Source organism: Herpailurus yagouaroundi, unplaced genomic scaffold, assembly GCF_014898765.1.
Source record: "Herpailurus yagouaroundi ecotype Mexico unplaced genomic scaffold, PumYag 160, whole genome shotgun sequence".
In the NCBI taxonomy this organism is placed as follows: domain Eukaryota; kingdom Metazoa; phylum Chordata; class Mammalia; order Carnivora; family Felidae; genus Herpailurus; species Herpailurus yagouaroundi.
The window spans coordinates 33,609,379-33,622,603 of record NW_024412401.1 but is presented as its reverse complement, the minus strand read 5'-3'; the positions used below and the strand labels follow the sequence as shown (position 1 = coordinate 33,622,603).

General features: G+C 47.0%; 1 protein-coding gene across 1 annotated transcript in view; it reads left to right on the top strand.

The window, feature by feature from the left end:
• Nucleotides 1-13,225, top strand: part of EPB41L4B (erythrocyte membrane protein band 4.1 like 4B) — a 131,080-nt gene that overhangs the window by 39,703 nt on the left and 78,152 nt on the right. The window contains exons 4-5 of the mRNA XM_040481174.1: nucleotides 857-961; nucleotides 12,518-12,560. Coding sequence (XP_040337108.1) covers nucleotides 857-961; nucleotides 12,518-12,560 — 148 coding nt within the window. The remainder of the gene's footprint in view (nucleotides 1-856; nucleotides 962-12,517; nucleotides 12,561-13,225) is intronic.

Genomic DNA, 13,225 nt, shown 5'->3' with positions numbered 1-13,225 from the left:
GAGAGTGCAAGTGGAGGAGGTGGGGAGGACAGAGGCTCCGAATCCTGTTCTGTGCTGACAGAAACGAGCCCAGTGTGGGGCTCAAACTCATAAACTGTGAGATCATAATCTGAGCTGAAGTTGGACGCTCAACTGACTGAGCCACCTGGGTGCCCCAAAAGTTTTACGTTCTGCTGATGATGCCTGCCTGGTTTATTGTGGGTTTTTTGTGTTTGTTTGTTTCCTTTGTTTTGTTTTTTAATTTAAGTAGATTCCATGCCCAACATGGGGCTCAAACACACAACCCCGAGATCAAGATTCACATGGTCTACTGACTGAGCCAGCTAGGCACCTCTGGTTTATTTTATTTTATTATATTATTTATTTTTATTGCTTGTGCTTGTGGTGTCATATCTATGAAATCATTGCCTAATCCAAGGTCATGAAGATTTGTGCCTCTGTTTTGAGAGTTTTATAGTTTTAGCTCTTGCATTTAGGTCTTTGATCTGATATTTTGAGTTAATGTTTGTATATCCCATCATCTACTCTTTGGTTACCAAGGGCTGTAGCTAAAGGCCAGATCAATGCTTGACTTTTTTCCCTTCACTTACCAGTTTTCATAATAAGGCTTTGGTTCCCTATTCATCCTACAAAGTTGCTAGTTGGTATTTTGTTTTGTTTCCATTATGAGTAATGAGATTTAGTAATGGGTTTCCATTGCAATGAAAATAATTAAATTTTTAAAAATTTATGTACTGTGACATATACATGTATGCAGCATAGAGAGAAAAGTAATTTTGGTTTTTTTCTCTCTAAAACATTTTGTTCTTATCCGGCTGTCACATCCTAAATCTTCATCTACCCAATTGCCTTCCAGAAACATGCCAAAGGCCAGGATTTGTTTGATCAGATCGTGTACCACTTGGACCTCGTGGAAACAGATTACTTTGGCCTCCAGTTCCTCGACTCTTCCCAGGTTGCGGTATGTATTTCTTTGATTCGTTTCGGGACACGCTGGTTTTCATGCTAATTGCAGATTCACAGTTGCTAGAGGTTGGTAGAGAAAAATAGGAGTTAGGCTGCAGTGTTGTTGCAGTCACGATTGTTGGGGTGGTGGTGATGGCACCCGTGTGAAATTCATCCATATGCCCCCCCTCCAGCCCCCCCTTGAGGGGGCCAATAACCGGGAGAGGAAGAGAAAGAACCGTCCCTGTTGTGCAGGGGAATGCATTCGGGAAACATTTCCAAGCATTGGGATGCAATATGGGCACATTTCTCAAGTAGGTAGAAAGCAGAAGAGATACCATTCTAGAAATTATTTTAATGATGCTTTCATTTTTAACTGGCAGAGAGACTGCAGCAGCATCTTCTTGTGGACTCTTGCTGGGTGGAGGGAGCGGGTGCTGTGAACACACTGAATCCCAGCCAGGCTTAGTGGGTGCAGGGGGCCGGTCGGAGCAGATCTTGGCACTGCTAGACAACCATCTTGCAGGCTCCAGGAGGTTGTATTAGGTCAGCAAAGACTTCCCTTGCTTTGCCTGAGACAGACCTGTCCACAGTGGGGGTGCTAGAGGGAGTGAATCTGATGTAGCTCAGAACCACTCTTTTCAAAAGCAGGAATGACTTCAGTCTCCTTACCCAACAAAATCTGGCTTTGGGTTTCAAAGATAAATTATTCGGTAATCTAAAAATATTTATTGAGGTGGGTGGGGGGGTGGGTGAAATGAAGGGGATTGAGAGCACAGGTATCTCGATGAGCACTGAGAAATGTATAGAGTTGTTGGGGCACCTGGGTGGCTCAGTTGGTTAAGTGTCCAACCCTTGATCTCGGCTCAGGCCATGATCTCACAGTTTGTGAGTTCGAACCCTGCATCGGGCTCTGCGCTGACAGTGTGGAGTCTGCTTGGGATTCTCTCTCTCCCTCTCTCCCTCTCTCTTTCCCTTCTCAGCTCTCGCTGTCTCACTGTCAAAGAAACATTAAAAAAAAGTACAGAATTGTTGAATCATTGTGTTCCCAAAACTATTATATCACTGGATATTAATTATAATTGAGTAAAAAACATATATATTCATCAGGCATCAGTTATGCACTGGGCCCTGTTTTAAGCACTGTAGATAAAGTATGAACACATAGATGACAGATGGTAATGAGTGTTAAGAAAAAGAAAATAGGGACACCTGGGTGGCGCAGTCGGTTAAGCGTCCGACTTCAGCCAGGTCACGATCTCGCGGTCCGGGAGTTCGAGCCCCGCGTCAGGCTCTGGGCTGATGGCTCGGAGCCTGGAGCCTGTTTCCGATTCTGTGTCTCCCTCTCTCTCTGCCCCTCCCCCGTTCATGCTCTGTCTCTCTCTGTCCCAAAAATAAATAAATAAACGTTGAAAAAAATTTTTTTAAAAAAAGAAAAAGAAAATAGAGTAAGCAGATAGACCGAATAAGAGACGGTGCTGTTTTAGACAGCATATGAAAGGGTGAGTTCCCTGACAGGAGATGTTTGAGTGTACATGGCTAACCTTTTCTACCTAAAGACACCTGTTAAGATACTCCTTGGGGGCCATATGTGACAATTGAGGCTAAGGTGCTCAGAATCAGTGCCTAGGGATTGGGTGCACCTGAGAATGTGTGTATGAGGCTGCCGAGTCCAAGATGATGCAGTTATATCCCAGCTGCGGTGTCTTCCTGGGCAGATGCCCCTCCGCCCTTCAGTACTGCCTGATTACCGACAGCCCATCCCCTCACCTCCTTGACTGTTGCCATGAACACTCCAGCTACCACCTGGAGTTAGTAGACCCAATTCCTTCTCCATTTCCCAGCCAGAGATTCCACCCGCCAGGACCCTGGACAAGGGGTGGACCAGCTTTTCTCTTTCTCCTCCCTGTCCAGTTCTGTTGTCTTTGAGGTTGAGCCACCCAGTGCCCTGCCTTCTGACCTCGCCCCGGTATCTCAGCTTTTCTCTTTCCTTGGGCAACCTGGCAATTCAAGTTGCCTTCCTTTGTAAATGTCCTGGACGCTGTTTCCTTGCATTGCAAATTCACTTGGGTAGACCTCACGCAGATTCGCTTGGGTCCTGTCACCACCTGATCACTCCAAGAGCTGGAATTCTGTTGCTCCCATTCCATGATCACTTCCCTTAATTCCATCTTTCTGGTCCCTCTGCGTCTGGCCTTGTCCCTTAAGGATCCCCTCCTGCCTCGTTCTCCCCTCTCGAGGCCTGGTGAAGCCTCAGCCATCTCGCCTGTGTCCTCACTTGCCCTTTGATGCTCTCTCCCCCATGACTGTCCCCTGGTCTCCCCTCAACACGCAGGTCCATCTGTTTCCTCTGCTGCGTCTCCCAGGCTGGCGGGCATTGTCACGGGCTCGGGTCACAGATCACAGATGCAGCAAAGTCCAAGCCCCTGAGCTTCTCTTGGAGCCGTGGACTCGGTTCCCCTTGTGAATCTTGACCACAGCCCTCTAGTCCAGTCTCCCCACAGAGACTTGGGGCCTGCATTTGGCCTCACCTCCTGCTGAGAAGACTGAGGTCATTTAGCTAAAACGCCTTGAATTTTCTTCCCCTGAACCTCAGAGTTTTTCTTTGTCTCTGTCCATCCTTTTTTCACTGTTTGGTTTGACGAAAACATTCTGTTTCTCTAGCATTTACTCCCTCCCTATACCTGCATCACTGTTCCATTTCCGGTTGCTTCCTGAGTGCCAGATTTAGTTTGTCTGTTTCCAGTATCCTCCAGTTGTCCCAATCATCTGACACTCATCGGCCCTTCTCTTCCCAGAAACGCTTCTCCATTCTGCCTTCTGTGTGCCTTAACACATATGGTATTTTTGGCTTCAAAATGTCTACAGCCCTGGATTATGAGTCTGACCTGGACCTTGTTCCTGGCTCTGCCCCTGACTTATTTGGGGGCTTTCAGTAAGCCCCCTTTTCTCCCTTGTCCTTACCTGTAAAATGTTTTCTCATCTGTAAAATGGGGTTCTTGGGCCAGTTTCCAAGAGCTCTTTCAGTTCTAATGTTCTAAAGGGAAGGCAGGCACGTCTGCCCCACACTCTTCTCCTGTCAGAAGGGAAAAGATACCATCATTTCTGCCATTAGAGCCACGTGCCTGTTTCCCTGCTGCCATGTCCTCATTCCCAGGTGACCCCTCTCCAGCCACTTGGATTCCCAGAAAGCCAAGGATGTGACTCCATTAGGAAGGACCTGGTTATGTACCCCTGCTCGCCGGGCTGCCAGGCGTTCCCATCTGCCGGTGACCTGGCACAGCCTCAGCGGGGTCCAGGCGCCCTTCCAAGGCCAGACACCTGGATGCTCAGCCTCTACAGGCCCTGCCATCTTTCCAGCTCCTAGCCCTGAACGTGACGTGCTGTTCTTCCCCCACAAAGCAGGTGCAGGGTCCTCATCTACCTGACCTGGAGGATCCGAGGCTGTGCAGCAGCTGCTCCCAGGAGCCTTCCCATTAGTCCAGTTTCTAGGCTGGGCTCCTCACAGACCGGGCTCTGGAGATGCCTGCACTTCTGTGCATGCTTTTGCTTATGGGTTCCCCTCCCGGCATGCCCTTCCTCACCCCATTTAAACTTCTGGCTGTCCTTCAGGACTGTCTCAGATGGCAGCCCTTCCTTCATGCAGCATGTCCTGAACTTGCAGCATTTCTCCTCCTCTCTGGAAACCTTTGAGCTTCTTTGCCTTCTGTGGCAGTTTGCTCATCTGGCTGTGGGTTCTTTATCTGTGCTTATAAATAGACCTTTCTGATTAGATCCTGAGACTTAAGACTGCTGCTTCTTGGGGACTTTTGTTGACAAGGCATGCAACCTAAAACCTCAGTCTTCAGGGGCGCTTGGGTGGCTCAGTTGGTTGAACGTCTGGCTTTGGCTCAGGTCATGATCTCACCATTCGTGAGTTCGTGCCCAATGTCAGGCTCTGTGGTGGCAGCTCAGAGCCTGGAGCCTGCTTTGGATTCTGTGTCTCCCTCTCGCTCTCCTCCCATCCCCCGCTCATGCTCTGTCTCTGTTTGCTCAAAACCAAATAAACATTAAAAAAAAAAAATTTTTTTTAACATCAGTCTTCAGCCCCAGAAGTGACCTTAGAAATTATTTTTCAAACGTTTCTGTCTTGTGGATGGTGAAATGAATGCACTCAGTGAGTGGTACCCCTCAGACTCAAAGTCAGGTTTTACAACTTGAGGGGTAAGTGCTGTATTCAATTGCACTGTACTTGCAAGCCTGTTTTCCTAACTGTAGAGTGGAGGTGGTGACATCTGGGAGGTTGAGAGGCTCAGCGAGTTAATGGAGGAGAAGGAGTCTTGTAATCTAACCCCAGTGTGGGTCTCCTCTTCCTACCTGAGCATGCTGAGGGGAGACCAGAAGTCATCACAACTCCCAGAGGTGATGCACTTAGGCTAGCGGGAACTTGCCTGTGGGAGAAAATTTAGCAGTTTAGGTGATCCCTTTGGGAATGTTCCCTGAATCAATTTTCTGGGTGCCTGGGATGAAGCAGTTGGTGGCAGGTGTACAAGATGGAGGCTGGGATGCGAACAGTCCCCTTGGCCATTGGCTTATTGCCGTGTGCGTCTCCTGCAAGAAATGACATCCCCACCCTGCCCCTGCATGCAAATCAGAAGGCTGGCAGTGGTGGGGCTCCTGGCACAGCTCTCTGCAGACCCAGCTTATGTCCCCAGCTCCCTGCGAAGAGCCAAGCCTGGTTACCATAGTGCGCTGCCCAGCCCTGAAGCAAGGTCAGAGTCTATCGGCTCGTCTATTTTTAGCAGTTGGGGCTGGGGCCTCCTGTTTCCCTTTTCCATATCAAGGCAGGAAGGCCACCCAGGAGCTTGTTCTGTAGATCTCACTTTTGCACAGCTCAAAGCAGGGGCAGGGGTTCTATTTTTACATATGAAAGCTTTCTTCTGAGAGAGGAGGCTCTGGCTTACACCCACCCAGCTTTCTTATGGACCAGACTGGTCACATTGCTGCTGTTTACTGAGTTCCTGCTCAGGCATCCACCTAAAAACTTTACATAACTCTTATTTAACATTCATCATCTGTGAAACTAGCCATAAAGCAGACCCATTTTACAGATGATGAAGCTGAGGTTCATTAGAAACCTTGTAAAGGTTAAAGTGAGGGACAGAGCCAGGATTCAGAACCTGGTCTCATTCCACAGGCCAGCACTTTCCACCAGGCTACGCTGGTTCCTTTACACGAGGTAGCATCTCATCCACACACACATCCACGTGCATGCGCCCGCCGGAGGAACCCATTTAGTCAGTAGCTATTCAGCTGACTTTGCCTTGGAGCTTATTCATCGGTAGTCCCTGTGGTGCAGAAGTAGGCAGGACACTGTCCCTGCATTCTCCTGAGGGAGACGGACCATCTTGTTGGTCCCATGGAATACATTGGGGTCTGTCCTCACTCTGGGAGCCTGGAGAGGGAGTGCCTGAGTATCAGTGAGGAGCCCAATGAGGAGTCAGAGGGGAGAGGTATGGCAGGGATCTGGGGCAGGGGTCATACCAGCCCCACCAATCAGGAGCCTCCCTCCCGACCCTGGGGGCAGGTGTGTGGCCATAGGGGTGGTGTTCTGGGGGATGCGGCCAGTTCAAGTCCCTTCCAGAGCCCCTCCCAACATGAAAAGGGAGCATTTTATGGTGGTAAGCTTTGCAGCAAGGAATCCCAAAAAGGTGATTTTTGGCCTTTGTCTCCAGACTTGTGAGATGTTTTTCCTCTGGTCTTTGCAGCCTAGAATCGTGTAGATGGGTAATAAGAGGCCCAGGGCTGCAAGGTGAGGTTGACACGGATATGGTGGCTGCGGAGAGGATCATTGGGTGCTAATGGGGCTGTTGCGGCTTCACTCTGGCGTCACATGTGCCTTCTGTGGGGACGCCACTGAGCTTTCCTACCGTTTCAGATGTACCTGGAGGGAAGTACTCTCAGGAAACACTAATAGTGGGGTATGTTACTATAAGAGACAGGAAACCCTTCCATTTCAATGGTTCCACAGCCACTCAGTGGATTCTTCAGTGTGTCAAGGGGACAGCTCAGTGCACAGATGAGGAAACAGTCTCAGGGGTCTTGCTTATGGCCACACACCAGGTGACTGGCAGAGCTGGCACTCAAGCTCTGATCTTCTGCCTCCTCCTATTTTAGTACAAAAAAGTGTGGAACACCTCAAGAAATGCCACAGATCTCCCCGCAGCCTGTCTCTGAAAGCTGGCAGGGGGAGGGTTTTCCTGCCCACATGCATATTGATGCTGAATGGAAAGCTATTGATAAAGGGGTCTCTGCAGTTGATTTAGATTAATTCCCAAGGAAACCTCAAGTAGCTGGTGTAAGCGAGGTTACAGGGCTCCATCCTGGATGAGAAGGGGAGATCCCGCCTTAGGCGGAGGAGGCACTTCAAGCTGGTGTGTGGTATGGACCCAGAACCATGGATGCTGCCACAGCCTGATTTCTGATCCTGCCTCTGCCTCACCTACACCGTGATCCCGGACACCTTGCCCTGTGCACAGTCACCTTCATCGGCTCTGAGGCCTGAGCGAGTGATGGACATGACACAGTCCAACGTGTGTTTCTTCCAACACCACCGAGCAATTAATTCTGACGCTCTCTACCTGCAGATAGCCTCAGATCCCACAGGCTGAGGGCTCAGTCCTCCAACACTGTTTCCCACCCCATAATTCAGATGCCAATCACATGTCCAGAATGTAACCTGTGCTTTTGCAGTGTCGATGGGAGGTCCCCATGACCCCTCTTGGTTCAGTTAATTTTCTAGGACAGATGGCAGAACTCAGAAGCATTTTACTGACTAGATCACCAGTCTGTTATAAAAGAGGTAACTCAGGAACAGCCAGACAGAAGAGATGAATAGAGCAAGTATAGGGTGAGGAGGACTGTGCAAAGCTTCCGCGCCTTCCCTGGGCATCTGTCCCTCTCCAGGTCTCTCTGTGTGTACCAGCCTGGAAGCTCTCCAAGTTGAGTTTTCATGGAGGCTTTATTACAAGGGCACGATTGATTAAATATTGGCCATTGGTGATTGATTCAACCTCCAGGCCCCTGCCTCCTCCCCAGAGGTCAGCACGGTGAGACTGTAAGTCTCAACCCTCCAATCATGTGGGTGGTTCCCCTGACAACCAGCCCCCATCCTTAGGTGCTCTTCAAAAGTCACTTCATTGGGGTGCCTGTGTGGCTCAGTGGGTTGAGCATCCGGCTTCTGCACAGGTCATGATCTGAGTTTGTGAGTTCGAGTCCCATGTCGGGCTCTGTGCTGACAGCTCAGAGCCTGGAGCCTGCAATAGATTCTGTGTCTCCCTCTTGCTCTGCCTCTCCCCCACTCACACACACTCTCTCTCTCTCTCTCAAAAATAAATAATGTTAAAAAATTTAAAAAATAAGTCACCTCATTGACATAAACTCTGGTATGGTAGGAAGGAGTTTGTTATGAATGTCAGAACACCTTTCTTGCTCTTATGGCTTAGAAAATTCCAAGGGTTTTAGGAGCTCTGTGCCAGAAACTAAGACCAAATATATATTTCTTATTATAAATCATAGCACACACAGTAAGCTCCAAAAGTGTCCTTTCCCTTCTTTCTCTTCTCATCCTTTGGATATGATTATCTCTTCAAATTCCTTCCAGCTCTAATTTAAATGCAAACTAGACACTCTTTGTAAGCTGAGAAATCTACAGGTACTAGGATGCCAGCTATGAGTTCTGACCACTCAGACTCGATGGTGAAGGCTCAGGGGTCATCGAGGCAGGTTTTAGGCCCTTTTCAACCTCTGAGCTTCTCTTGGCCATTGTGGTTCAAGTGCTTCTGTATAGATTGTAGACAACTCAGTGCTACAACCAGCCTTTTACGTGTCAGAGTTCCAGAACTGATATACTGTCAGAACAGATGGGCTTTGCCAAATCATCTCCCATCTTGATTTATGGAAAGGGTTTTGCCAGATGGACTTGGATGAGAAATTCAGATCAGAAACCACCTTTCTAACACCTGTTAGAATGTTTGAGTTAAATATCATGCCCTCTGAACTTAGAAATGCACCTGCCTGTCTCCAGTGACTGGTTTAATGGTATGTTAAGAGGTCTGGAGCCATTTGCCTTGGCCTTTGCCGACAGGCGGTGTGGCTATATTTGGTCAGGATGCAGGTGAACATCTAAGACAGGTCTCGCTGATGTTGAATTTAGGCCTCCAAGCCAAGTGTAGGATATGATTTACTAAATGCCATTTGGGGCCATAGTGCCTGGGTATTCATCACGAGGTAGTCTTGTGGGATAAAATAGGAGTAATCAGAGTCTGGTCCCCTCCTGCAGCTAGGAAAGAAAGGTCATTTTGAACTGCCTGGATACCAGATAGGTTTTATCATGTCTTGTTTTAGGATTCTGGCTGGGTTTCTTATCACCTCCGATGCAGGCAAGCAACCTGATCTGAACCTTGTAGGGCAAGGAGCTTTTAAAAGGAAACTGTTTCTGATTACTTTCCCAGATGTGTGAGCCCCAGACTTTTCACAAGCGTCCATCCTGGCAGGGCCCCGTGGCTGTGCAGGAAGGACGGGGGCCAGCCTGCATGGATAAGGGAGCTCCTTCAGCAGCATGGCCAGAGGGAAAAGCAGTCTGCTGTCCAGCAGGAACACTAGCCATGAACTGTCGGTGAACACCAACCATAGACCACTGGCCAGTAAACCTTGGCCAGTAAATTGCTTGAGATTTTACAAAGCCCTGACGGTGATTTTCAGAAGGGGTCATGGGTGTGTCACGATCCCCGAGATCAGCAGGGACTTATTGCTGGGTAAGGGGAAAACTTCGGCACTGAATATTTCATGGGCACACTGGGAGCCTTTAACAAACACTAATGCTCTGAGATTCTCTTTAATGGCTCTTGGGTGGGACCTGCGTCGTGACCGCAGTGCGCAACCAGGGTTGAAAACCACCGCCAAGGAAACAACATAGTCGGACTCAGATCAAGATCATAGTTTGACAGCGGAGGGAGGGAAACAGTGGGCTTGGCATGTTCTATTCCAGATACAAGGGGGCATGAGGGAAAGAAGTGGGACAAGCCCCTTTAAGCTGTGAGCCTCTGAGGCTAATGAGATTAGAAGGCTGGTTGCAGAGAACTTTCTTTGCAGGGTAATAGTGAGGGGAAGAAAGAGTTTAGTCATAGCCATTAGTGTGATACTTACTGGCAGGAAAGTAAATATACTTTTATCACGTCTGTATCTGTAATCCTCCCAGGGGCTGAGGTCCGAGGTTTTCTGCTTGACTGAGGGCAGCACTGATATGGAATTCTGCTAGGGCAAACCGATCATCCCAAACTGCCTGATGGGCAAGCAATGAATTAATTAATGGAAGTGACCACATGACACACCCCCATGAAAATAATATTGTCATTAAAAGTAAAAAATTGTGCAGAAAAGTGAAAAAAGTAAATGGCATTTACAGCCCCACATCCAAAAAAATAATGTCTATAAATCCTTCTGGACATACCATAATAGAAAATAATAATTTTATATAAACAAGGATCCTGGTTTGTTTGGCTTCTTTTTCTTCAAATGTTGAGCTGTGGGTCTCTTGCCACATCAGTAAATAGGCCTCCATCAGTTTTAAAGGCTGAATAGTATTTCATCATGTGGATGAGCCATTTTTTTAATCCTTCTTTGTTGATGGACATTTAGGTCATTTCCAATTCAAAGCTGTAAACAGTGAGATAAAGCACCTTGTACGAGTGCCTTTGAGATCTGCATCCTGCTGTGCTGATCTTCCTTTCTTAGGTGGTTGCTTAGCCGGAGGGTGGAAATGACAAAAGCCCATGTTCTCCCACTGCACTGCTCACAGCTTATTGTGTTATAATTTACCTGTTATTTGCTTTTGTGTTTCCTTATTCCCCTCCTCCTACGCAGTCATAATGGGCTCTTTGGTGAGGGGTAGAGTGCACTGTACTAATTTAGCCCCACCCTTTCTCATTATTAGAATGTGCAGAGTTGAAGTTGCTTCTGAAAGTATATTGGCAGTCAGAAGGGCCCCTGATTCTGAGCAGCTAATGAGAAACCCACTCTGGCTGTGTCATTCCAAATGTTACCATAATGGTGAGGTTTCATTGTGTATTGGGTTGACGTGAAGTGGTGGGAAAAATTCCTCTTTGCCTTCTTTTAAAAAAATTATGTTGAGGAACACCTAGGTGGTCAGGCGGTTAAGCATCCGACTTCGGCCCAGGTCATGATCTCCTAGTTCATGGGTTCAAGCCCCGCATTGGGCTCGCTGCTGTCAGCACAGAGCCTGCTTTGGATCCTCTGAGCTCCACTCTCTCTTTGCCCCTCCCCCCACCCTCAAAAATAAATAAACTTAGGGATGCCTAGGTGGCTTAGTCTGTTACGCATCGACCTCGGTTCAGGTCATGATCTCACAGTTTGTTGGTTCAAGCCCCGTGTTGGGTTCTGTGCTGACAGCTCAGAGCCTGGGGACTGCTTCAGATTCTGTATCTCCCTATCTGCCCCTCCCCCACTCACGTTTTCTCTCTCTCTCTCTCTCTCTCTCTCTCTCTGTCTCTTCCTCTCTCTCTCTCAAAAATTAAAAAAACATTAAAAAATTTTAAAAAAAATTATACCGAGGGGCCCCTGGTTAGTTAGTTGATTACGAGTCTGACCCTTGTTCTCAGCTCAAATCTTGATCTCCAGGACATGAGTTCAAGCCCTGTGTTGGGCTCTGAGCTAGGCGTGGCATGTACTTAAAAAAAGTTACATCAAGCATGTATTTATTTCTTAAGAATCTAATATGGGACTGCTGGGTTCCATGCTCGGAGCCTGGCACGGGCAACGGAAGTGATTGAAGTGCACCATCCCTGCCCTCCAAGGGCAGAGGCCAGAAGCATAATGGTCCTAAATGCTGTTTTCCATGGAAGTCAAGCTGCTGAGTCTCGTCAGAACTGTAGTATCAACAACAGAGACATTATAGAGAAACTTGCGTATGAGAGAAATGGTTTTGCGATTTCCTGGGGGTGGTAGATAGGACCCAAGTGTTTTTCTGATGAAAATGAGAGGAAGTTGGAATGTCCTCATTGACCAGAGCACAGTTATCTCTGGCAAATCCCTGCCCGCCTTCCCATCTTCCTTGGGGGTCGTGAATTTTGGCTTTACAATTTTAGCATTGCAAACGACAAAGCTACAAGACCCATGCGTGATCAGAGATTCCTGGCAGTGTGGCTCGTGGTCTTTACTATACTGATGGTGACTTGGGATAGTTGCCGAAGTTTGAGCGTGATTTGAGAAATTCAGCTCTTCAGACTAGAAGAGCCTTCAAAGATCAGTTAGTTACAGCTCTTTGAAAAAGAGACACCTCTTTGAAAAGCTAACTTTCCCAAGAAAAAAATGTACTTAATGTGCATAAGCACAGATTTTTTTTTTTTTAAATACCATCCCAAGCAGTTTGCAGATCCCCAACCTCAGAACCCTGATCTGGTCCATTGCCTGGTTTTATGGGGAGAATTACTAAGGTTTATAGAGGAGGGTAAATGTGGGCTCTATATGGTCTTGCTCATGAACTATTCCTAAAGAAACTTTTTCTTTCTTTCAGCACTGGCTGGACCATTCCAAACCCATAAAAAAGCAGATGAAAAGTAAGTAAGCAGAACTTAGCCTACTCACTTATTTCTTTTATCAGAGAGTAAAACTCCTTTGCCAGTGTTTTGAGGTATTATGTTTTCATCAGAACTTGGGAGCGTTTTAAAATAGATTCAGTTTTAAATGAATGATTTTTCATTTCTTAAGGCTGGCCAAATGTTAGAGTTTAAAATTTGGATAAGAGTTTTCGGTAGATATTAAAAAACAGACTATGCTCTCATTTGAAATCAGGCACCCCTGCCAATGAGAACTGATTAATATGCTCTTCACAAGCATGACTTTACGCCTATTATATTCATTTTCTAATGAGTTGTAAAAGTAGACTCAGAGAATGGGAAAGCAGGAGTTTTTGACAGTCTGGTCCAGCTCTCTGGTTTTACGGGTGCAGTAACCGCATTTCTTCAGTGTTATTTATGCATGGGTAATTTTTAAAAAGTGTAATACTTTAAAGTGTTCTTACTGTATTTTTGGATTACGGAACCCTTGCTGTTTATATGTCACTTTCCTTTAGCCCACTTAGTATTTTGTAAAAAGTTAGTATCTGTTTGGAATATCTTGGCAATTGGGTGAAAGTAAAATGTCAGCTCTTAGTAATTCATCTACATGGTTAGGGTTTTATTCCAGAATAAGTTACTAGCTAAGCCGTCTTTGTCAATGCAAA